Below are 26,129 nucleotides of genomic sequence, written 5' to 3' on the forward strand. Positions count from 1 at the left end.
TATTCTATTCTATTCTACATACACTTGTAGAGTAAACAAAATATGTTGAAAGTATGGTGGTCACGGTCACTCAAAGACTTTAACTCTGGCCTCACTGTGTCCTTTAATATTGACTGTGCATGTTTTTCTCCAATTTGATCAAAATCTTTGTGCACATTTTAGCTATATTTGCATTTGACATCACAGAGATCCTTAAAATGAAGTTAACAGCCCAGTATGTTATCTGCTTGCAACACATGTGTAACACCCTTGCAAGCCTTGGCAAGCTGAAGAAACCATGCCCAAAGGTACATGAGAGGGTTATGGAGAAACGTCAGGCTCTTAATTTTTTGCCAGTTTTGGGTGAGTTGATTAATTTGATGTAAAACTGGGAAAATTTATTATTGTTATTATTGAATAATATTGTTAATGTGTGTGTTGTTTTTTCCAGCTGTGGCAAGTTTCCTCGTCAAGATAAGTAAGTGTGTTAACTGGGTGCTTAAGATATGTGGCTAAGATGACAGAGATCTTCACGCTTTTCAGATGTTTGCTTCTTAAAAATACTCTCAGAAACAAGGTTACAGTAATGTGGACAGTCAGTGTTCGAACAAAAACAACAAGAAAGTTGATATTTTCTTTAGATTTTAAAGTTTTATTGTTCACTTTAATGAAAAGCATTCAATAATGTCTGATGTGTTTCATTTTGTATCAGTCAGCATAGTGGTGCTGTGGTTATCCCTGCTGTTTCACAGCATAAAACTTCTAATGTGTCTTTGTTTTCCCTGTGTCTGCTGGCTGTAATTACAGATATCAGTCAGTAGTCGGTAATACCAGGAAAACCACTTTTCAAATTCTATAAAGCAAAATGGCTTAATGAGTGTCCTGTATGTGATTTAGGACCTTTTTATTATTATTGATGTACAAAATTGCCAACAGCAGTTAAAGACTGGTCCCTGTAAGGTGCAAATCACCATTGCTGGGGTTGTTACTAAAAGAAAAGTAATAGATTACATATTACTCTTAATTTTAAAGAAATGAATGTTTTTTGTAATTTGTGTCACAACTCATTGAATTTTGCCTAACATGGCCTGAAAAGCTTTTGTGATTCCACAAAGTGCTGTAAACATCCCTCTGAGATTTTGGTCCATTTTGACATGATATCATCACACAGTTGCCTCAGATAATCTGAATCTCTTCTAACATCACCTCTCAAAGGTTGTATTTACGTGATTTCTTGATGCAACAGGTCTGCCGGTAATCAGGCCTGGGTGTGGCTAGTGAAAATGAAATCAGCTTTTAAAAATTCCCAAATAATTCATGATTTAACAAGCGGGGGAAATTACCTTTCCAGATAAGTCCAGGTAGGTTTGGAGAGCTTTTGCATTTACTTCTTAGTTTAACATTAAAAATGTTTTTGATTATCTGAAACTTTAAAGAGTGACGAATATTTAAAAAAAACAAAACTAAGAAATCAGGAAGGGGGGAAAAAATTCCACATACATATGTTTTTTCCATACATCAAAGGTATCTATAATTTTGTACCAGTGTCGTACTAACATTACAGCCTGGGAAAAACAGTTCAAATAAATCATTAAAAGTCCAATATTACAATGAAACCCATGCCCACGCAAGTTGTAAATAAACTTCTGACCACAATTGTACGCTCAAAGTCACTTACCTAGGTCGCTGCATGTTGATGCTGAATAGCATCTTTACGCTGAGCAAACATATCATAGAGTTCATCACCTTGTCTCTGAGGCCGACCCCAGTCACCCTTTTTAAGAACCTAATTTCTACAATTCAACCCACAATCTTCCTTCAGTCACTACACACAGCTTAAGGTCACAGGTAAGAGTAGCAACATAGACTGAACGGTACTTAGCCGGTGTTATTGAGCATAGTTTTAAATCTTTTTATAGTTTCAAGTTTGCATGCACAGTTGTTTCATTTGCTTCTTTAGGTGGATCAAGCTCTTTTCGCCCGGTGCTGACTGGTCCTGACCTGGCCTTCAGTGGCCCGAGGGTGGTTTTCCGTTGTGTTGCATCTAACGTCTCCCCACCAGTCATCTATGAGCTGATAAAGGATGGACGTGTGCGAATTGGCCGCAATAGAGATTTTCAAGGTGGCCAAGTTGCATCATTCCCTATCAAAGTAACTGCAGCGTCAGAAGGGTCATACCACTGCAGGGCCACAGCTGGAGGAACCAGAGAAATCAGCAACAGCATTAAGCTGAGAGTAGTCAGTGAGTATCGGATGCTGGGTAGTTCATTAAAGCTTACTCAACTGACTTTCCCCTTTTCTTCACCAACTGTCTTTTATTCCCTGATTTCCAGCTCCACCATCATATACCAGAGTGACCTCTGAACCCTTCCCCCCAGTTGCATACGAGGGGTCACGCATGGCCCTGAGTTGTGACGCTGAAATGGGGTCCAACCTTTCCTACAGCTGGTTTTTTAACAGGAAGGAAATAACATCTTCGACTTCTCTCTCCTTCCACTTTGTGGAAAACAAGCTGCTGGTGGAGAGGGTAACTCCTGAGTATGCTGGAAATTATTCTTGCAGTGCTTGGTCCAGCGTGAATGGGATCAAAAGGATTTCCAGCAGCACAGAGGTCCAGGTGACAATCAAAGGTACATATTAACAGAATTTACAAAGTTTATAAATACTACGTTTGCTACTTGGCGCTATCAGCCAGTTTAGTTCAGAAATATCTCATGAAACACTGAATAGATTTGCATGCAATTAGGTCCATTGTAATGTTCCCAGAGGGCATTTTTAATGAGTTTTCATTAGCACTGAGGGATTGATATTTTTTCCATTTCAGTGAAGTTAAAACTCTTCCTCCTTCCTCCTGCACCAGTCTATGTTTCAAAGCCAGAGATCTCCTTCTCCGTTCATAAAGAGGGAACCAGTTACCATGGCAATGTGACGTGCTGGTCAACAAGAGGGAGCCCTCCGGTGAACTTGTATCTTTTACTAGACGGTAAAGAAGTGAACTCCGTCACAGCAGCTCAGACCCTGGCTGCCTGGTTCCTTGTAGTCGTAGTCCCCGAGCTGGACATGGGAGAGGCACGATGCCGGGTGAAAACCGAGAATCAGGACCTCACAAGTGAGCCTGTGAACCTGGAAGTAGGTATGAAGATGTGTGAATGATCTCGGTCTTTACCATAGACTGTAGATGGATGCAACCAATGCAAAAGTGACTTAAAGGTGCATTCTTTCTCCTGTTGCCCATTAGAGATGCTTACATTACAATACAATATGAAGTTCAATGTGTAAACGATTCAGATCGGGGGATTATCTAGGATTTCCATCGTGATTTGTCACTATTTAAATAAAACTGAACTGAATTGAAGTTGCGTTCAGTAAGTGTTGATGCAGAAAAGGATCCAAAACAAAAGACTGACCGTTATTTAGTTGAGGTTTATGAAAATCCACAACAGAGAATCAACTAATGAATCCAAATGTCTGAAAAAGTCATAAAGCATAATCAGCAGGGAGAACTGAACTGAACAGGCCGACAAAGGAAGGCAGCAGCTATATCCACAAAGAGGTGAGAGACACCTGGAAGAGACAGAGAAGTAAAACTAAATACTAAACACACAGACGCTGCCAAAATAAAACAGGAAGTAACTAAAACATAAACACGGCTCCCACAGACCAAGAATTAACAACAAGACATGGGAACAAACTGAAAACTCAACCTATGAAAAAATTAAAAAGCTCAAACACATAATAAAAAAAACGAAACTAGAATTACAAGAATAGAGAAAATCACAAAGAGGAAAACTCTTAAGTAAGGACAGACACAGGACCAAGACAAGTAGACTCAAACCTAAGAGCACAAATTCATGAGGAAAGCGTCGTTTTTCTAGACTTGTTTTTGCAACCAGACGAAACGCCCCCTGCTGGCCATTAGAAAGACTGCATGTTTAAGACACCTCTGCATTGATATGTTTTACATGAAGTCTATATTTTATGTGAGATTTGTGACCCTCTCTTCCTTCTTCTTTGTCTGTCAAGTTCCAGTTGGAGGAAATGTGAAAGTGGAGGTGGAATATCTGTACACAGCTGATTCCAAACTGACTACAGCAAGGCTGAGCTGTCACGTCAGCAGAGGAACTTTTCCTTACATCTCCTGGCTCTTCAATGACTCTGTCCTTCCCTCTGAGTCTCATCCGGATTCCCACACTCAGCCCATCCTGCCTCACATTGCCTTCGCTGACCGAAGACGATCCCTCATCCTCACTAAGCTCAGCCCTGAGGAGTCTGGGTATTACCGCTGCAGGGCCAGGGACAGCTACGATGACTCTGGGCCCTGGGTGGAGAGTGCAGCTGAGCTGGTCCAAGTCACAGGTGAAAGACCAGGACTAAGAGAGGAGTAAAACTTGTGGAGTAGTCATTTTGGGAAGTATACTAACTTGCTTTATTATTGAGGTTTATAAACTCCATGTAATGGTTCTCTGCAAGAAAACATACAGTACCAATTGAAATAAGCAGTCATGATAGATCATTTCCACCTTAAGACCGTCCCTTGAATCTTTATGCCACAGTCCAGACATGAGTGTGGTATTGAGCTTTTTGTCTAGCTCTCTCCAAGAAGGCCAAATTATGCTTTAAAAAGGATTTCTGTTCAACCCAGGCTTTTGTTCACATGCATCATTTAATATAAATGTGTCTTCCTGTGGGTTTCTGCACTTTTTATGCCTTCAGTCAACTCCATGTCTCAAGCAGCGTCCTCAACCGAAACGCCACCAAGTCAAAGTAAAAATATTTTGTTTGTTTTATTAATCTTATTTCTGCACAAAAGTTTGGGGTCATGCAAAAAAAATAAAATAAATCTAAATATTTTAAAATATTTGTATTTATTAAATGAAAGTGCAGAGTGATGAAAAGTACAGTCGATTAAATAATGAATTTGAAGTTATTTTGCCCTCTAAATTCTACTTTTGTCCAAGGAGTAGAGTTACAGCATTGTAGTCTTCATTGATTGTCAGTAATTCATTTTTTTGAATTCTTTAATTTTCTTTTTTTTCCACCCTTTCTTTGTGTCTAAAGTCTTGATTTTTGTGATTATAGTTAGGATTCCTGTTATGCTTCCTTTGTCATTCTAGTGTATTACAAATCTTAGGTCTGGTTTTGTTTTAGTTTTGTTTGTTTTGTTTTTAGTAATAAGTTTTGGTTTGTGATTTCTTGCATTTAGGATTAAAAGAGGATGCTAGGGATAGGGTGAGATGGTGGCAGACCCCTACAGGGAGCAGCTGAAAGAAGAAGAAGAAAAGAGGGTTCTTGATTATCATGATAGCCCCCCTTGTGCTTCCTGCGTCATCTTGTTAGTAGTAGGTGTCAGTATTCATGCCTGTCAGTCTCTTTGGGTTATTCTCTGCTTTTACTTTGAAGGATGTTTTCTCCTGTGCCCTGTGTCAGCGTTGTTTCCTGTCTGTCTTCTTTTGAGTCCTCATTATTCTCACCTGTTGTCAGTTGTGTTCACCTGTGCCCCCCACCCCCACGTAGCTCTGCCTGTCTTTGTGACATAACCTGCTTTGGCTGTTTAGCGTTAGTGAAACTTCCTGTTCTGATCCTAGTGCAGTCTCTATCGCGATCTTCTGCTCTCACCCCCTTTTTTCACATTTTGAGTTTTTTGCATTGCACTTTTTAAAAGAAAGTGAATTTCAGCGGGCTTTTTGTTTGTGAACTCCATTGTACACAAAGCACCACCTACAAGTGAGACTGGTTTCATGGGTACTGAATAGATGCAAAAACATCACCTCAATAGGCAAAAACAGATGTGTTTGGTGGCCCAGCCAGACATACAACCAGCTGTTTCTTTCTTACATAATTCTTGCATATTTTGGATCTGTGCTGATTGACCTGTTGTACGAGGAAGCTGGCTCCCGACAAGAGCTAAACGTCTGTCAGCTAAATCCATTTTAATCTGCACAAATCTTATATTTACCTCCACATCATACCCCAAACCAGAACATTTCCTCCATGAGGCTTGACAGATTTGTTCTGTTTTACACAAATTTTCTTCTTTTTAATCCAAACATATTTGGACATCTGTAGCAATTTTGCAGCTCGAGGTTTGTGGGAAACATTTGATAAAGGGAGACAATGAGGTGTTTGTGTCTCTGTCAGGAGACTCTTTGTATTCTTGCTCAGTCCTGCAAGTTTCCAGCATTGAATGTTCTTCCTTTGTTAGAATAGCCTTTGGCCTTTTTAATGAAAACAAAATTGCGTAAAAATGTAACTGTCATTTAAAAGTCATTAATGATTGATTGATAACGTTTTATTGCTTATTGCTTGTCATTTGCAACATTTCTGGTACAGTTTATACTATTTTATTTCAAAACAAATATGCAGTTCATTCAAACTTGTAGATGTCACAGGTGACCCTAAACTTTTGTGCAGCAGTGTGTGCGCTGCCTCAGAGTGTGAAACTGTCTTCGTCTCATCTCTTTCAGGTTTTTGCATGAACATCACAGAAGCTGTCACCATCGCATTCTGCTGCTTCGTTCTCCTCATGCTAGCAGTGGGTTCAGCCTGCGTGTACAAGATGTTTGAAAACAAGCAAGGTGTGTGTGAGAACCAGGAATCCACTGATTGGTACACACGCAGGAATTCCTATTAAAACTTCTTGTCTTCTTGTCATCTTATCTGTTGTTCCAGCTCATACCAACAGTGTTCCAGCAAAGTAAGTTTTACACCTGAAACACTCCAACTATAACTAAGTGTGATCATCTTATATTTACATAACACTTTAAAGCCTGAAAAATGAAATAATGCAAGAAAATTCTTTTTTTAATGGAGTATTTAGCGAACTTTCTGATGAAGTAAAAAAAAAAAAATTAAATACTAATTTGCATATAAGAGTTGTAGTTTGTATCATATTTGCTACATGTGGTATTGTTCTGCAGTTTATTCCTTAAAAATGTATCATGCAATTCATTGCAGTGTATTTGGGGGGGCAGATAATAATAACAAATATTTTTATTTATTGTTTTATTCATGAAACACTTTAAAGAAGGAATTTACATGACAACCCAGCAGCTAAATTGATTAAGTAAAAATAAGTAAAAATCTGGAAAGAGAATAACAAAAAAAGACAGAAAACACAAACGATGAAACAGAAAATAATAAAAACAGCTGAAATACAGTAACCTTACAATGAAATACTGAGACATAATCACATTAAAGCAAGTCTGTATGCTTTAAAAATATATATATTCAAATGTCACTGAGCTTTACCTCCATAGGTAAGCTGTTACAGTCAAAGCATCTTGGAGTTTGACTTAATTTCTGAAGAGTCAGACGGGTTCGATTCAGCTGCAAAGTGGCTCAATTTTTTTAAATGACCTGAACCGAATGTGCTTTAAAAGAGATCAGCACAGAGTTGAGCTTATTGCTTATTGCTTGGAAACTTTCAAAGTTTATGCTTTTCGATGGAATATAGATATTCTGGCCTTTCAAAATATTTTAACCACGAACGGGCTCATATCTAAAATATCTGGACTTTGATATGGCTCTTTTGTTGTTGTGTTATTATTTGCATGTGCATTCTTTACATATTTTCTTTTATAAACTGTTTAACGCTAAGGAAGGATTGTTTGTTAGTTACATCATCCTCTTCATAAATGTTTGTGCCATCTCACCCCAGCTCTGATGCACTCCAGTCTGAACTGACGCCCCAGTCAGGGGGAAATATGGCTGATACTACTGCTACAGATTGTGATGTTCAAAATCAGGTATGCAAGCAAAAACTATAATACTACTATTCAGGATCAGTGAAATGTTAGTGTCCAGTCACACTCTTAATGTCCCTTTCTTTCCTATAATTAAGAAATAAGTATATGTAAATTCACTGAAGGATTTCTGTAAAGAACTACTGCATTTGGTACATAAAACAAGGAACACATTTTTCTCCACTTTCCTTAGTGTGTCAATTTTCCTGTTCTGAGCACAAATTCTATATTTTTCTCAGGGGGATATTTTTGGAATCTGATAGGAAATCACACATGCTTGAACAAACTGATAAGAAATAATCAGTGTACAGGAGACATAAATATATAGCATAAGCTTTCAGACTCAAACTATGTAAACTACATGAAGATTTTGAAGATGCCAAACCCACAGACTAGTGAGCTGCACCAATGGTTCCTAACTGTAACAAGAAAACATTAATTTATTTGTCAGTTCTTAACCTCTACACCATAACCTCCACACTGGCATTTGCCAAAAAATGATTGAGGGAATTTAAGCTGTTATAAATGGCTTTTTGACCTAAAATCTGTCAAAAATAGGTGAGTCATATCACTATATATATCGATCACATCAAGTAATTTAGAGCCAGAAAGAGCATTCCTATCAAAAAGCAGCTGCTGCAACCAGACTTTTACAGTATATATCCTTTATTTATCCAGGTAAAAAGTGTCATTGACATTAAAAATGTGTTTTTCAAGAGAGATCTAGCCGAGGAGGCAGCAGAAACTGTAACAAATATAACATCACAGTTCTAAAAACTTACTGGAAGTAAACAAGAAGGACTGGATTGATGACAATATTGGCACAAATATGCAGAGTCATAAAATACTTCAAAAACAAGTCATTTCCTTGTTTTACGTAAAAATCCTTCATAAATCCTGTTCACTACAGTCTATTTGCTAAAATAAGCGACGATATTAGACGTTAAAAAAACAAAACACAAAGACATTGGAAATCACTTTTTGGCACAACACCAGTGTCCTGCATAACTACTGGTATGTGTGCTTGTGCCCTGATGTTTCATGTGTGGTGCCAGCTAATAACAAAAACAGTTCCTGAGAGTCCTCGCTCTCTGTTGTTCGTGTGTTTGTGTGTTTAGATGTGTGACTGCACAAAGGCACTTATTTTGAACTGTCAGTCATGCAAAACTGTTTTTTCTGGATCCAAGAATAAAAAAAAGTGAGCAGAAAAAGTTGCATTTAAGCCAAAATCAGCTCCCTTAGATGTGATTGTAACATATTTCTCTCTCTCTCTTTCAGATCACTGAGGTCACAGTATAATGCACAAGACTCCTTCACCTCCTAATACAATATTTAATTTTAAATGTTTATATTATGTTCATATTTAATGTTCTTGGGTTACTGAACTTTCTACATGGCACTGTTGGAACATTCAGTTATAGACAAGTGCGAAATTGCATTGCCTACCTCCTGTATACTGTTATTTTGATGCAAATAAATTTTTAATGATTAGATTACTTTTTGTTTCTGGTGTTTTTGCTTTTTTTTTTTTTTATTAAAATAATGCAAAAACACATCACAACACTTACTTTCAGTTTTACTTTACACTGTGTTTCACGTGATATTCATAGCAAACAACACCAGTTAATTAGCTGATATGACAGAGGCACGGAGCAGGGAGGTCCAGAGTAACACTATCAGTTATTTGCACATGTTTCGAAGAGGGTGTGTGCGTACTTTTCCACATGCATTGCCTAAACACACAGTTTAAAACTGACAACTGTCACACTTGTGTCTGACAGCAGCTCCCTGTAATAATTTTCAAGGACTAATGTTGTATTAAAGTCTGTTGTTTTTCCAGAAGATGCTTGCTTCCTTCTTTGTGGTCATTCTGGGTAAGCAACACAAAGGGAACCACAGTAAACTTAATATTTCACAATGTTAAAATCTTCCAATCTCTTTAGTTTCTTTCTCGTTTTTTCATCCCTGCAGGGTTGTGCTGCTGCTTTAAGGAAAGCAGTAAGTGAGCGTTACTGTTTGTATGTGTGTATTTTAATTGTGTTGTTGTTGATTCTTTTTGTGATATTTTCATTGTCTTTCCTTCTATTCTTTATAGGTCAGTTTTTTCTGGGGCATCCACAACTGTATGGCCCCAATGAGGCTTTGGTGAAAACGTATGTAGAGTTTCAATGTGAAGTGCCGAACCACCCGATAAATCACGAAATCCTGCTGCAGATATTTAAGTGGGTACATTCAATTTAACCACTGTGGTGAGACACGTTACATTAAATGATGACATTTTTCTAATTACTACCCTTTTTACAGGGAGGATGACCCCAACAAGGCATTGGGTGAATACACTTCACTGGTAGGGGAGGCCGCAAACATTCCCATGGTTATCAAAAAGCGTTATGACGGCTATCTGAAGTGTGTGGCTAGCGTACAAAACCGCTCCATCTCTCATATTAATTCCACATCCAGCAACCTACACTATTTAAAGGTTATCGGTGAGTCCCTTTATTTATATGCATATAAACAGTTGCTGACTATCACTCTGGGTTGTCTTTATTATCTTTTAATTATTTTTTTAATAAAACTGTTTCATTGTGTTTCACCAGTGCTTTGGATATAAAAAAAAACATAACTGCTTTTGTTTTTGAAGTTGGGGGCTGAAGTTTGGGGAAACAGTAGTCAGTATCAATAAGCATTACTGTTGTTCAGAAAGTGCACCATGATCTCAGCCTGTTCTTGTGTCTGTCCTGCAGAGCCGGTGAAAGGTGCACAGATCATCAATTCTGGTCCAGATGACTTCTTTGAGGGAGAAACACTTCAGCTAATCTGTCAACTTAGCGCTGGAAATTATATCTCCTACAAATGGCTGCACAGTGATCAGCTTGTATCGCCGTCTTCCCTCCGTCGTATTTATGACAACCAGCTCACGATCTACAGGTTAGTGACAATCAAATGAAGCAATCCAGCAGGTGCATGTTACTAATAATCAACAGTCCACTTACATTTGAGCTTCTGACAGCGTAGGATTATCTAAAAAACCACGTGCTGCAAATCAAACGCACTTGATTACCTGATCATCACCAACTGCAACCAAGTTTAAGTTTAGTGAAATACAAACACAGCCAACAGCTCATACTCACTGTCAAGCATGATGGAGAGCTGATGATTTGGGCTGGTTTTGCAACAACAGATGTTTTCAGTCATTGAGTTGTTCATGAACACCTCTAAGTATTGCACAGTCAAATGTGAGGCCATCTGTCCAACAGCTAAAGCTTTGCCCAAACTGGGTCATGTAATGATTCCAAGCATACATACAAATCTACAACAGAATGACTGAAAAAGAAAAGAATCAAGTTCTGATTTAAATGCTGTGGCAGGACTTTAAAAGGGCTGTGCGTAAATGAATACTACTAAAACTCAATTAAATCAAGTAGTATTTTAAAGAAGAATGGGCCAAAATGTCTGATGTTTTACGGTGGCCCTGAGAGGCCTGCAACTTAAGAAAACACCAGTAATAAGAAAAACGCTGCAAAAGCACACAAAATACAACGGAAATAGGAAAAAAGAAAATAGAAATAGGAAAAAACTGATTTCCAAAAGCACAAGGGAAGTGTTTCTGGGGAGACAATAACCCGACGGACATGTTGCAGGAACCCAAAACATGGTAGGTGTGTTTTATCATGATTCATATAATACTGATGATGGATTTTTAGGCTAATAGTTAGACTAACACACTTACCTCTCATCTTTTCTTTCCTCACAAAACCGATAGATCCTCCACTTCTCCACAAGTGTCTCCCAGCGCAATTCTTAGCATATTTTGGTTCCTGCAACTGGTCCGTCGGTTTATTGTCTCCCCAGAAACACTTCCCTTGTGCTTTTGGAAATCTGTTTTTTCCTTTTTATGTTTTCTTTTTTCCTATCTCCGTTGTGTTTTGTGTGCTTTTGCAGCGTTTTTCTTGTTTCTGGTGTTTTCTTAAGTTGCAGTCCGTTTGGCCTCTCAGGGCCACCATAGATGTTGCTGTTTGTCAGTTTAAACAAGAGAAAACATTGCATAACCATTAAGAATAATCATTTAAGACTGATTAAGAAATCATCAGCTAATTTATAAAACAGTCATTCAGACCAAATGTTTTGACAGATACAAGGTTTTTAATTTACCAGGTAGGCCCACCCTAAAGCATACCTGATATTCTTCTTTTGACTCTAACAGAAACTAACAGGGACCTGAAACTAGTGTGATTAGACCATAAACTTATCAGAAAATGATTTAAGAGTCAATCTCTCATAGACTCTAGAACTCCTCTAGACTTCTTTTACGTAACTGGAGGAGTTGCCCCCTGCTGGCCATATATTGACACCTATTTTTCCTGTACAGTCTATGGAAACAATAAATTCAAATATTACAGGAATAGTTTTCTTTGTCACCCTCAGAACAAATCCTCAAGACAGTGGCTCCTACAAGTGTGTGGCTACCAACGTCTTCAACAAAACAGTCTTCACCTCCAACAGCTCTGAAATTGAAATCACAGTCAAAGGTTAGCACTCATTTTGTGGGGAAAAATCCTTCTGGTCATGTTTTCGTAAATTCATCATGGTTTGTTTTTTTGACAGCAGATCAACAAAATAACATCACTCTTCTTACTCTTCTTTCAGAGTTTGTGTCAACCCCTGACATCTCCTTCACTGTGTTAAAGGAAGAGCCACAAAATTATTTTGCGATGGTTGTCTGTAACTCAACACGAGGAGATCTGCCTATCACCTACTCGCTGTACCGTGGGAAAGAGCAGGTCATCAACATGACAGTGGAAAAGAGACATTACGTATTTAAGCTTCCTTTGGTCATGGACCGCCACTTAGGCTTTCTCAGATGCCATGCGAGCAACGGAGAACAGACCACATACAGTCAGTGGTTGCCCTTGCATGTTGGTATGTTTTTAAAACTGTTAAGAAATTACTGAGATAAGCATGTGTTTTTACAGTTAACATCTATTTGTCTTGACATCCCTTTCTGGCATCCAACAGTCCCTGTTAGTGGACCTGTGACAATGCATTATGACTACGACACTGGAGAAAACTACGCTGTAACTGGCCTGAGGTTCTACTGCAAAGCCGAGAAGGGATCACATCCACACTATCAGTGGTTCCACGACAAAACCCTCCTACAGGATCGAGGAACCTACTACTATGTGGTGGACCAGATGCCACAACGATCGATACTCCTGCTATCTGTGGGGAGGGAAAGCGCCGGGACGTACTACTGTGAAGTATCAGACAGCTTCGACAACAGCACCGCCATAAGCAGCAAGAGACGATATTTGGATAAAGAAGGTACAGTTGATTTGAGTCAAACATACAGATACCAGGTGACAGCTTAAATCATCTCTTCATCTTCCTCCCCCTCTAGTGCTGAACCGCATTCCTGACTTTGTAGTGGGAGTTGTATTTGGAAGTTTTGCCTTTTTGATTTTCCTGATGTCTGCTTGTTGCTGGATTGGAGTGATTTTCAGTGAGTACAGATGCTTTTTCTTTCATCTCGTTTTGCAGCCTTTGCATTTGCTGCTGAGAAATAACATTATTCACTTTCGTTTCAGGGAAGAGGCAGTATGGAGAAAAGTCTCTGTGAGTTCTTTGTTTAATTCTGAAACTGCTGAAAAGTATAGTAACTATAATGTCAATGCTTCCTATGTGAAGGGAACTGTGCTACTTCCTCCAGAGTCAGGTTTTTCTTTGTTTTTATTGGGGTGTTATCCACCATAGGCCACTGAAAGAAACAATGGTGGACTATAAGTAACAAAGTAAAGTGGCCCTGCTTCCTGTTTTCCTTTTGCAGCACAGCGGCTTTTCAAAGAACAGCAACAATGAATGTAATGTTCAAGCCTAGATTCTTATTTGTTTGTGGTTAAATATTAAAGCTATCAAGGGAAAAACTCTACTGTATATTAGATGCTACACCCTTCTTGTCTACAGTTAAGACTCACCATCACAGGGTTACCAGAGAGCTATGAGTACATTTGTGATCCTGTCTTTAATGACATGTAAGATTTGGGGAGCTAAGATTGAACATGGGGTGCTGTGGTTTGGAAATTTGGAAAAATTGGGGGGTTTTTTATGATAATGGAACTGAAACAAGTGATCAATGTGTCTTATAAAAAATGTCACATGAAATGCTACTTACTTATTTTTGACTTCACTAAAATGGGTCAGCTTTCAACAACCTAACAGCAGTTTAAGATATAAATAACGAATGAAATAAAATGAATAACATGGAAGTCTGTGGAGATTGAATCACTTTGGGGTATTAAAGTAACTGTAGTTGTTTTGAATTTGACCACTTTTTTCACACCCCTTTCTCTCCTTCCCTTGTATGGGACTATAAAAATGTCTGTGCTTGCACACTTAATCATTCTTAAGACAGCTGTAGCCTACATGTGCATTTTGTCTCTTTGCAGGTGGAGCTTGGAGATGCAGAGAAGCAAAGCTGTATATGAGGACGAGCTGGTAAGTGGCGATTTCTTTAGTGCATTCAATGACATACTGATTGTATTGTACCACTTTACTCCCAGCACAGTAAGCACCACTCAATAATGTCTTCTTATAGGACTTTTCAGTCCACAGTGATGATTCTGATCTGCTGAAAGCAGCGAGAGAGGATGAATTCGATCAGGTGAGGCCAGATACGTTTCTTTTGTTACCCAGTTAGAGATAAACAAGCCGTTGAAGTATTTTGTTTGTTTTCTCCCCTCAGGCATCTGAATCCTCTGAAGATGAATGGCCCCAGATTCAGAAGAAGACTTTGAAGGATGAACCAGTTTAAAGAACTACGTGGATGTTTGCTCTCTAAACGTGAACTGTTGTAGTGAAATAAACATTTGGTCAGTGCTGCAGCGTCCTTACAGCATGAGCACTTTTACCAGTTATCTGTAAAACATTGTGAAGGACAAGTTAAGTCAGAGGTGCCAAGTTTAATACTGATGAGGATGAGGGAAACAAAATTAAGAAAGAAAGAACTCTCTTTAACCAGTGGAATCATTTTTGACCCCAGTTGTATATTTATATGTGCCTGTGTGATAATTTTTGATTGCAAAATTATTTTCTAACACGAGTTTGTCAGTTTACTTGTTCCACGGCTTTTCTTTGTGCTTTACAGGAATTGGGCGATTTGTATGCATGGATTAAGGAAAGTTATGTGGGGTAATTAATGTGTTTGTTTGGTTTGTTTATTTTTATCATGATTTTCACTCGTAACCTCTACATTGTAATGTTTTGCAGTGAAAACTGGCTAACAAACCAGGATATAGCAAGCTCCGAGTGTTGCAGAAAATATTAAATATTACACATTTAAAAACAACAAATTTGTTCAGACTGTGTCTGGGCTATGATGATTTTATTGTAATTATTTGTTGGTCAAACTATTACAAAGTTATCAGTTCATCTATATTTTGGTGTGAAAAATGATGATAGCATATAATTTAGCATAGAAATTTTATTTTATTTTTTTTTGGGGGGGGGGGGTGTGTGGAATGGTAAAACGTTTAATACAAGAATTCTCTAAATAAATCATCTTTCGTTTGTACATTCGTGTTTGTCTTAACTCATTTCTGGATAAAGACTTTTGAAACACATAATTGACTACATTATAAAATTTATGAATTTTAGTCATACATGAATGAGCTTATGGCCACTATAGTCAGTAAAACCACTTGGTTACTTGACAAATAATCAATTTGTTTCTAAAATGTTTTTTAGAAACTTTGCACACTTTCTGTTCTGCACAATGTTGCCGCCATTTGTGTAAGCTTGTATCTACCACTGGAAAAAAATACTTTTTTTTTTGCCACCTATACGTCGTCTATGAGTAAAAATCTGGGGTTATTATCTACTTTTAAAAATTCAAATATCTAAAATGTATTTTTCTAAATTAGATAATAACTTAAATTTTGTGTCATTGCTGTGAAATTTTCAGATAATAACACAAGATTTTGACCTATAGTTGGCTTTCTTGTCTGAAATAAGCTTCTTTATTCTTAGCCTCACCACACCTGGAATAAAAATGCACTACATTAAAATAAAACAAAACATACATTTAACATTGAATACATATTTGATACATTGGGGTGGCTGTAACTCAGGAGCTAGAGCAGGTCACCTATCAATCTGAAGGTTGGTTGTCTGCTCCATTCTGCTCTGCTGCATCTATCGGAGTGTGAATGCTAGAAAAAAGTGCTTGTGTGAATCGGTGAATGAGGTAAATTGTATAAGAGCACTTTGAGTGCTCAGTTATATATAAGAACCAGTGCATTACCTGCAGTTTTCAAACTCTGCAGAACCATTCAGTAGGTGTAATTGGTCCAGTTCTAGAAATTCTGGTAAGTAATGGCTCTCAGAAAATGAAGATTTCTGCAGGGAACCTCTGTAGAGCTTTAACAGGTAAACAGGGTCATTCCTGAATTATGCTTCAGTGGGAAATCTACATGACCCCTACACCATTACCTCCATGGCGGTATTTGCCAAGAAATGACTGAGGGAATTTAAGCTTTTAAAAATGGCTTTTTGACCTAAAATCTGTCAAAAATAGGTGAGTCATATCACTAAATATCGATCACATCAAGTAATTTAGAGCCAGAAAGAGCATTCCTATCAAAAAGCAGCTGCTGCAACCATACTTTTATATATTCTTTATATATCTGGGTAAAAAGTGTCAGTGACATTAAAAATGTGTTTTTCAAGAGAGATCTAGCCAAGGGGGCAGCAGAAACTGTAACAAATATAACATCACAGTTCTAAAAACTTACTGGAAGTAACCAAAAATGACTGGACTGATGACAATATTGGCACAAATATGCAGAATTAAAAAATACTTCAAAACAAGTTATTTCTTTATTTTATGTATAACCCCTTCATAAATCATGTTCACTACAGTCTATCTACTAATATAAGTAACCAACCAATTTCTGAGCCACACAAGTTTGAAGGCATTTTTGACGCTCAAAATGTGGTTTTAGTGTTAGTGTGTTAAGTTCTTGTTAGGTTTAGGCTAAAGGTTAGACATTCATATTTGAAGGTTAGGTTTAGGGAACGCATTGTGTCAATTAGATTTCCTCACTTAGATATAAAATGCAAGGGTGTGTGTGTGTGTGTGTGTGTGTGTTTGTTTTTCAGAGGCAAACTTATTTGTCCCACTAGCGTTTCCATATCTCATCAGTTCTGATAGTTTGTCTGCGTTTTTGAGTCCTTATGTTGACGCTGTTATTGTTATCATTTTTGTTATGATCGTATTATCGCGATGGTTGTTGTTCTCTCGCTGAAGACTGCAGTAGCCGAAAACGCGCAGTAAGCGTCGGTAATCCTGAGCGGACCAATCACAGTAGCTGATAGTTACTTCGCCACCAAGTTTTGTTACGACGTATTTCCCGCTGAAGAATAACTTGGCCACAGTTTTCTGTGTAGCTCCGCCCCTTCTGCGCACAGCGGCTACCTCAGGTGTCTCCGAGCTGGTCCCACTTGAGTGCAGGAGGCGGCGGTAGCTGGTAGTTTTAGTCGACTGTGACCGGAGCGTTGCTTTCCCCTTAGGTCTACTCGCACCGGAGGATCGGCTGAATGGCAGACATGGAGGAGACGGGCGGTGTAAGTGCGTACGGAGCTGCGCTCGCAGGAGGAGGTTTCGACTTTTACAAGTTTATCCGCCAGCCTCAGACCATCGTGCGCTTTCTCAGCTGGGTGAGTGCTGTTTGTGTTTGAAACTAAAGGTCCAGCGGGGTATGTGAGCAAGTCCGCGCACAGAGGTGAAGATGAGATATGTTGGTAATGCCGCGGGACAGCGGGCAGCTTTGTGCGCTTCCTCCGGCGGGCGTCGTATTTACAGCAAGACTCTCCGTGACAGCGCCGCAGGTCACCCCCGCTGCTGCTGACTGAAAACTGCACTTCCGGGAAAACACTACCTGCCAGATATCGGCATTAATAATTAACTCCTTATAATCCACAAGATTACGTTCTCATAATTTCACTTCACACAGCGGATGGAAGTCGATGTTTTTAAAAGTCTTTATTATTCGAGGCTGAAGCGTCAGAGTAGGTGGTGTTTACATTAAAAAGGGGAAATCGTGCTGAGAGAAAGTTCTCGGAACTTTTACAGCCCTAATCACCTGTTGCTGGGTAAATCTTAAGGCACGCAGAATTTGGGATGTGCAAAGTCCTAAATGAATCTCAATGAGACCGTTGATATAGTGAAAAACATACTGTTGTGCAACCCTGAGTGACTGAGCAGACACCGAAGGACCGTTTTCTGTCCTTGAACACTTCCTAGTTGAAATCGAGCTACGACATCTCCACAGAATGTACTAAGCTTGACTGTCGTGTGCTTTGTAAATGAAGATTAATATTCTCCCGTGCAGGACAGGCCCGGGCAAAGACGAGCGCACACATTAATCTGCAGAGTGAACAGTTTTTAGTGTGGCAGATGAGGACAGACTGTGCCCTTGGCTGTAGCTGTTGTCTGTGTGCATGTGTGTGTCAGTGGTAAACAGGGGCTAACAGGCAGGTAAGGTGACACCCGCTACTCTGTTATGCTTGTTGAATGTCTGCTACTGATCTCCCCCTGTGACTGGCACACATATGCAGTGCAGCTGTGCTCATCTCAGATTCTTCCAGGCTGGATCACTGTGTATCTCTGGTGATTTTAATCTTAGAAAATGACACCTGCATGTATGATTGCACAAAAGAGGAGCACACCTGGTCCTGGGACCAGTGTTATCATAGTTTTTATTTAACTTTTTTTTTTTCATTTTCCATTAACGCTGGCATTTATTGCAATATTGTGTGTCACGAATGAATTGTGTACCAGTGAATGGAATATGTTGCCCGGCTGTTGTAACTAGGCAATTTTTTTTTTTTTTACAAAAACTTTTGCAATATCATTCAACACAGTTTAACCTTTATTAGAATACCGCATTACCACATAGTGTGCTCCAAAACATGGGAAAAGGAGAAGTGCAAACCGCCTCCAGTTCCCCAGAACTTTCCAACAACATGATTGTGGGATTTATCTTCCTATTTTATACCAGTTTTCTTAGTAAATATGACTCACCTTACATTCAGTCATCTTACTGCTTTTCGTAGCTTCTCCAGGGCAAACTTCCTACATGCCTTCCTGAGTTTGCACTTATAATTCCATATGATTGAGAGACCTTTCTAAGTATGAACAGCAACTGTTGTTTAAATATCAGTTTTGACCAATATGACCACAAACTTAAGACATTTCCTGTATAAAGGGTATGTCCAGTTGTTTCTTTTCCACAGAGTCTTTATATTTTGTTATTTTGATCACTTGTATTGTTACATATTTTTACACACCTGTTTGTTTTGGGTTTTTTGTTTGTTTGTTTGCTTTTTGGGTGGAAGGGCTATAACAGCCTTACCTGAAACAAAAAAGGGCATACACTCGCTCCTGGCCATTAAAAGTAGCTACACCTTCCCTGAAACAGTATATTTGCAGTATATTTATGTAACTAAATGCGTGTCATTTAGGTTTAATGCAAAAACAAGTCATCCAAACAAATCTTATTTGCGTTGCTTATTGACTGAAAGTTCAAATCAACATGTGACACTTGTGCGTCGGTTCGACATTTGTTATTCATTGCACAAACACTTTCTGTTCTTTTAAAAATGTACAAAAATTTCCATCTACTCCTCTGAAAGTCCCTGTCTTACTTTTGTTCCATTTTAGGGAACCCCCCTCCCCGCTTTTCACTTCTCCAATGTCTCTGTCTGCAGCTTATTTTCTGTATCGTTGGTTTCATCCCACCAGCAGGACTTTGGCCTTCTTTCCCTTCCCACCAGTTAAACAGTCTCTCTCTGTCCTCCTCCCAGATCTCATTATAAGCAATGTTAGGGAGCTGGTGGCATCTCAGGAATCACATGGCAGGCAGCTGCACTCAGAAGTAGGTCACATGGTTAGGTGGGTAACCAGAGCACAGAGAAGCCAACCACGGGACAGCCTGTCAGAGGGAATAAACACTCCACATACTAACATGAAGGAAAGTCCATATTTCAGGGGTTGATAGTAAGAAAAGATGTTATGTTATAATTATGTAGCTTGTCCATTTTCCACAAAAATCACCCGCTTTTGTGACTTTGTTGTTGCTAAACAGTTTCATTTCATTTTGATAGATGTGGTGTGAAGACAAGACAAACCTGGGGGTGTTTGCTAACTTTCTCACATGAGTTCTAAAACAAGCCTCTTTTTGATCCTACTTCCAGCTGTTGCATACAAAAACACATTGAAGAATTGGCTGCTTAAAAAGTCTTTTACATGTTGCCTTCATGCTACAGCACATTACGTATTTTCTAGGAACTTTCATTTTTCATAAAGTTAGAACAACGGCTGTCTGGAAGGAGCTGAAAAGGTCATGTAATGCCTGCAAAGAGTTAAACACCTTCACACGTTTGAAGGTCTGAAAAACAAATAACACTTGAAAGCACAAAGTTCTTTACTTGCCCAACAGGTTTAATTTTTGATCTGCACGCCAACGTTCTGTAAGCTACACTGAACTCACAGATCCAAAGACAGGTGAAGATCTTTTCTTGGTTTTATGTTTATTAACAACAGCATATCTAAAATGCAGATTGTTGTTTTCCATCCATTTTGCCCATTTTGGTGACCTTCACTCTAAATATCCAACCTCTGCTTGATGCAGAGACACAGACACACAGTGATACAGCACTTCTTTAGTACTAACACTGATGTCGTTGGGTTCTTGGCAATACAAAGTGTCCAGTGTAAAATTCATAAACTTTATTCCTAACTATAAGTAAACATCAGACATGGCATAAAAAATGACTGAAACAAAATGTAACAAGTAAATAAATACATAAATGTAACTATTCATCAGTTACTTAAATAATGCATAGTACAACCAAGAAAAAATATTTGTATTTTTTTGTCATTGTAGTTTGGTATGAGAGTCATTTCTGCGTTTTCCTGTCGTTTAAAGTCATGCTGGTTTCTCTCCTCTGGTCTGTTTCACCGTGTGCATGATTGGAGACAACAAGTAAAGGATGATAATGTTACTGTAACTGACAATAACCCTGACAAATGTTAAAGAGAGAGCGAGCAAGAAGCTGACAGCGACAGAGCTGCCGCTGCATTTTTATCAGGTTTTCTGGGTGTTTTTTTTTTTTTTTTTCTTCTATTTTAAACCACGAAGAAAAAAGTAGAACTTGTTGGTTTAACAAACCTAAAGTATCTCCAAACTGCTCACACAGTATCTTCGTCTAGCCTATTGTAGCTCTCCAGGGCACAGTTGTACATGCCGAACATCACATTGGATGAATTTTATTTTTAAACAACAATATTATAATGGTGGATTTGCGGCACATGTTACACATGATAGAAAAATATCTGTTTTTGTTGACTCTTAGCTTATTGAATTCGCTATGAGCGTCACAAGTTTATATGTACATTAAGTCAAACAAGATCATCTTAAGACTGGACACCTCTGCCAGGGCTGAGATATCCCTGCACATCATTCATAAATTGAGTCCAGGAGGATGTCTGGACCCTGATTAGTTTGAGATATTTTGAGCGATGCAAACATCAGCTTTTACCAACAATTCCGCGTTTATTTACTCTTCATTCGTTTTCATTAATGCCCGCCTTCTTTTCTCTTTTTCTGTAGATTTTTGCCATGGTGGTGTTTGCCTGTATCACGGGAGAGGGCTACGTCAACACCCCCTACGAAGCTGAGGCCAAATGCATCTTCAATCACAACGACTCGGCCTGTCATTATGCAGTCGGTATCGGGGTGATTGCTTTCCTGGCATGTGTGGCCTTCCTCGTGTTGGACGTTTACCTGCCTTTTATGAGCAACGCAGAGGAGAGGAGGTTTGCTGTCGTTGCTGACCTGGGATTCTCTGGTGAGCATGAACGTTTATTTTTATAAAGATTGCACAAGGAAGAAGAGACTGACAGAAAAACCTGAGGCAATGACAGGCAAAATAGTTGGTGGTGATGCAAAGTGGGTGGGTGTGTTTGCAGAAGTGTGTTTACAGCCTGGTGCAAACATAGTTTCAGCCTCTATATGTAATTTATCTATTCGTAGCAGCTGTAAAGAGGGCGAAACCATTTTTAGAACTCACTCATTTGGATTCTGTGAAGAGTTAAAGTTGGGGCATGGCTGCTTTGATTGATAGGTGATTGCTATCTCCTGGGCCTCACCTCTGCTAATTAGAGTCACCGAATTGTACCCTCGACTCTGTTTGTGCTGTTGTTTCCCTTTGGAGCATCTGTCCTTGGGAATATGAATTACCCACTCCTGACATAGAGGGAAGGGTCACTACATGTTAATACAAAGTACCTCTTAGTGATCACCTTTAATCCTATAATGCAAGGGTGTCAAACATAAAGGCCCAGTGACCAGAATGGGCCCAATAAAGACTCAGGTCTGGTCCACTGGATGGCTTTGGACAATGTGCAATGTGGAAGGCATAGATTTTTGCATTTTAACTGTGTTTTCACAAGTTTTAGATTTATTTATTATTTCTACGGATAAAGAGCTCTCCCATTGCCATTCATACTACACCAAATTATGATAAACAATAAAATAACAGAACATTTCCCGATTTTGAGGTCAGAAATATGTGTTTCTTCTTTCATTCATTTCAGTGACCTAGATAAACTCAAACGTATTGTTGAAATGGCGCTTCTTTCTTCTTTAAACTTGGTTCTCTGAATCATTCGCGTCCTGATGGGAGTGCTCTCTTTCAAGATGATACTCGCATCCACTTGGCATGAGCTAAATGGCTACAGCCTTTGCAGTCATCACATCATAAACTAATTGAGCATCTTATGGAGATTATAGATTGAAGTGTTTTCACCACCATCGTCAAAAACGCAAGAAAGTGAGTGATTCATGCATTCAAGCTGTTCCTAAAGCGTGAACTTGTTCATGTCGAAAGCCTCTGAGTGTTGGTGTAATCTGGGACAGGCTGCTGACTGTTTCCCTGACATAACGCAGTATTCATCATTGCAACATTAGACGTGGAATGAGCTGCAGGGTGGAGGAGGAGTATGACCTCACATATTCAGATGAAAATAAACAGACATCGGCTTTCCACAGTCAGCCATTCTTCAGGAAAACAAAAGAGTGTTAGTTTGGAAAAACGGCGCGTTTTCGTGCGAGCAGATGGAGACGGGGGAATCCTGTTGTTTATCTTTTCATATCTGTATTTTCAGCTGAACGCTTCTGTTCCTCCATCCAGTGAGGAAAAGGTGATCATTTGTGCGTCTGTTTCTCTGGATGTTTGTTTTAGGAGTGTGGACCTTCCTGTGGTTTGTGTGTTTCTGCCTGTTGGCCAGTCAGTGGAGTAAAACTCCCGATGACCACTCAATCCCCAAAGACGCCGCACGTGCCACCATAGCTTTCTCCTTCTTCTCTATCGCCACCTGGGTGAGTGGGATTGCGGCTTTGATTTAGTCACTTTATCATTCAGTAAAATTTAGTTTTGAAAGTATTTTGTAGATATTTTGATTGTGTACTTGATGATGCTTTTTTCTGATTTAAAAGAGTGCTTTAACATTTTAGAAAATGTACTGATTCCCTTAGATGTGTTTGTTAACCCCAGTCTTGTAGCTTTTCATTAAGATTAAGATAACAGTGTATCTATGACAGAGGATAAGGAAAAGCCTAATAAGTCCACTCTAAAGAGCTGCTTACATCTTGGTGCCAGATACCACAGAGCCCTTCAAATTGTATTTCTAGCCTATTCCTCAGCAGGTCAGAGCTGCTTCTGGCAGAAAACAGAGGTTTAACACTTTAGGCAGGAATGCTCAGTGTTTTTGGCTCATCAGTGCATAATGAGTGTCTCCCATTAATTTTTTAATCTTGTGTAAAATTTGCATTATTTCTGTTATTGCTGAAAAAAATGCTCATCGGCCTCTCGTGTGATTAATTACTTGCACATTTTTCACAGAAGCTTGAATGACTTCATCATTTTTATTCTCATCATGCAGGGAATCCTAACATACTTCGCCCTGGGTCGTTTCCGCCATGGTGTAAAGGATGTTGCCATCCCTACCTACACGGAGACGGTGCCGGATATTGCCACCCCTTATCCTCCAACCTATGCCCCCACCTCCTACAATCCCACCACTTACACCCCCACCACTTACACCCCCACTACTTATACAGCCTATCCCAGCAATTTGCCTGACATCCAACAGCAGCCTCCTCTCGCCCAAAACCTCCCGCCCAAGGTAGATGCCGGCTACCAGCCGCCCAGCTACTGAGACAGAGGGGAGGTCACATGGGCCAGGTGGTGTTCGTCTGTCGGTGGACTGACTGCAGTTGCACTGCACACCCGCAGAGCTATATCATATTGATGTGGTTTCACGCTGATTTAACGATGTCAGATTTGAGAGCCTGAGCAGTGCAACTCCATGTTAGAGAAGAGGAACACTGCTGTTTACGTCAGTGGGTCTGTGATCAGGTCTTAAGACATCAGGCTGACTGCTGAGATTAGTGCTGATGATTGGGTAATCTGACCTTTGACCCCTGTGCAAAGATGCAACTTTTACCTCAAATGAGCAGATCCTGGAGGTAGAAGAGGGTCACATAATGTGACATTATGAAGAGTGCTTATGACAGCCACAAGTGGAAGAGGCCAGCATTTAATGTTTTGCTCATGAATCTGTTGGAACTTGAGGATATGCATTTATACAAACAATTCACAAGTAAAACTGCCATTTTCATGGTTGTATGTGGCTGATTATATTTTCTTATTTGGTCATACGTTTTGTTTTGTTTTGTTTGTTCAATTTATTAAGCCTGTGGAGATGCAACTAGTTTACGAGGTATTAAATTAATTTGCAAATGCGAGTTGACTGTTAGTGTGAAAAACTACTGTAAAGCCAAATTCTGACAGAATTGTATTTTGTGAAACTTGGGAGTCTACATACAACCATAAAATTATCTATCCATAAATGTATTCTTTTCCATGTTTACTAACTGTGAGGACCCTGAATTTAATCAAGTCTGACTGAGGCAAATACAGCAGATTTGTGTTTGTAAAAAAAATTGGTTAAATGTTTCCAGCCTGCAGCAGCATTCATTGGACTTTGATCCCACCTTTAAGATAGAGAGGGGGGAGGAGACTCTACACAACTATGCATTCATTGAACAGATTTACCATATCCTAATACAGACGAGTAATTTATTAACTGCCATTAACAATGCTTTCTTGCTAGCCTGTGAACAGATCAGCCTCACACTTCCTCCAAGGTCTCAGTGACATTTTGTTTCCTCAACACTGATTATTATCTGCTTCTTAGTGTTCACTGTGGGAGAGGAAATATACCCAGTGTGTTAGTATAGTTACAGAATAAGTGCTTAATTTGCAACATGTGCATCCACCACATACACTTAGAAAATCTGGGGTTATGCAATGTTGCTTTGTGCCCAACAGTTAAATGTTTGCTGGTTTTTAATCTCAGCTGTTGTCGATCTGATTACACTCAAAACTTGGCCTGGCATCAGTTTTGGCGTGGGTGTGCAAACTCTGAATTGTCAGTTGGATGGGCTCATACTCACTAAACATTTTTCTTATGCTTCTGCTTTTATATCCGTGGATGGGGAATAAGGTTTGTTCCTTTAAAGATGTGCATAAATTACTGAAGCCAACTGTATGAAAACATTGCTTATTTATCATTTGTGCATCAAAGGGAGAAATTTGAATGACATATGTAAGATGGTGAATGATAGTAAATTGTGCCATGATTAAATCTTGAAGTTATTTTAAGGTTAAGCAGCTGTGCATCACAGCTGCCCTCACTGCTGTGCGTGAATGATTTTTGTTAATTTCCATACTGTTGAAAGTTCTGAAATCAAAATTGGCAACCCGTAGTTGTCAGTGAAAGGAGCTTGAAATGATTCAACTATATTTTTTTTTCTTTAACATTATTTCCTGTTTGCAGCTTCAAAAGTAAGCCATATCTGCCTCAGTGACAAAAATGTAAAGTGATTATTTGCTGCACGTATCAAGTACAAAGTATCCTGCATTTGTGCTTTTGCTTAAATGTTAATCATAACTGGGTTAATGCACATAGCCTCATGTTTTAGATGCGAGACTGGTTTGATTTGCATGGTCTGCAAGTTTTATAAACACTGATCAAATTGTGCTTGGTTCATTGGTTTTTCTATCATTTCCTGTTTTGTTTTTGATCAAGTTCAGTTTCTTTTGCCTTCGTGCCAATGTCACAGATGCACAACTGTTGAATAAAGTCATAGGTTCAGGCGTCTTGTGCATGCTGCGTCATTCATTTGCTGCAGTAGTACAAATTTAATATAGTTTGCAGAGGATATGCTGTACTTTCCCATCCCAACATGACAGCTCACAGCACAGCCTTTGAGTCTGCCTAGATTT

At 39.1% G+C, this 26,129-nt stretch overlaps 3 protein-coding genes across 5 annotated transcripts; all 3 read left to right on the forward strand.

Moving 5' to 3' along the window:
- Nucleotides 1-213: 213 nt before the first annotated feature.
- Nucleotides 214-9,214, forward strand: LOC146708291 (Fc receptor-like protein 5). 3 transcript variants are annotated; one of them, XM_085460105.1, is made up of 11 exons: nt 214-342; nt 431-457; nt 1,940-2,221; nt 2,313-2,609; nt 2,840-3,112; nt 4,003-4,335; nt 4,693-4,743; nt 6,444-6,554; nt 6,649-6,673; nt 7,637-7,724; nt 9,000-9,214. In XM_085460105.1, the coding sequence occupies exons 1-11, from the start codon at nt 237-239 to the stop codon at nt 9,018-9,020; spliced, it is 1,614 nt and encodes a 537-aa protein (XP_085316231.1). In that variant the 5' UTR covers nt 214-236; the 3' UTR covers nt 9,021-9,214. The 3 variants fall into 3 exon arrangements, with proteins under 3 accessions (XP_085316231.1, XP_085316232.1, XP_085316233.1); XM_085460106.1 differs by lacking the exon at nt 4,693-4,743; XM_085460107.1 differs by lacking the exons at nt 6,444-6,554; nt 6,649-6,673; nt 7,637-7,724; nt 9,000-9,214 and adding an exon at nt 5,183-5,318.
- Nucleotides 9,215-9,308: 94 nt separating this feature from the next.
- On the forward strand, nt 9,309-15,217 carry LOC146708292 (platelet endothelial cell adhesion molecule). Its single transcript, XM_085460109.1, has 13 exons — nt 9,309-9,595; nt 9,693-9,719; nt 9,817-9,943; nt 10,026-10,207; nt 10,466-10,649; nt 12,147-12,250; nt 12,369-12,641; nt 12,738-13,043; nt 13,120-13,221; nt 13,307-13,334; nt 14,165-14,213; nt 14,314-14,379; nt 14,461-15,217. Exons 1-13 carry the CDS (start codon nt 9,565-9,567, stop codon nt 14,527-14,529), a joined length of 1,548 nt encoding a protein of 515 aa, XP_085316235.1. The 5' UTR covers nt 9,309-9,564; the 3' UTR covers nt 14,530-15,217.
- Nucleotides 15,218-17,123: 1,906 nt separating this feature from the next.
- syngr2b (synaptogyrin 2b) lies at nt 17,124-26,003 on the forward strand. Its single transcript, XM_085460110.1, has 4 exons — nt 17,124-17,432; nt 21,389-21,626; nt 23,022-23,158; nt 23,722-26,003. Exons 1-4 carry the CDS (start codon nt 17,313-17,315, stop codon nt 23,995-23,997), a joined length of 771 nt encoding a protein of 256 aa, XP_085316236.1. The 5' UTR covers nt 17,124-17,312; the 3' UTR covers nt 23,998-26,003.
- The last annotated feature ends 126 nt before the right edge of the window (nt 26,004-26,129 follow it).

The sequence above is a fragment of the Copadichromis virginalis genome, linkage group LG6 (assembly GCF_057382275.1).
Source record: "Copadichromis virginalis isolate Kocher_CV1m ecotype Utaka linkage group LG6, C_Virginalis_male_GT1.1, whole genome shotgun sequence".
Taxonomy (NCBI): Eukaryota; Metazoa; Chordata; class Actinopteri; order Cichliformes; family Cichlidae; genus Copadichromis; species Copadichromis virginalis.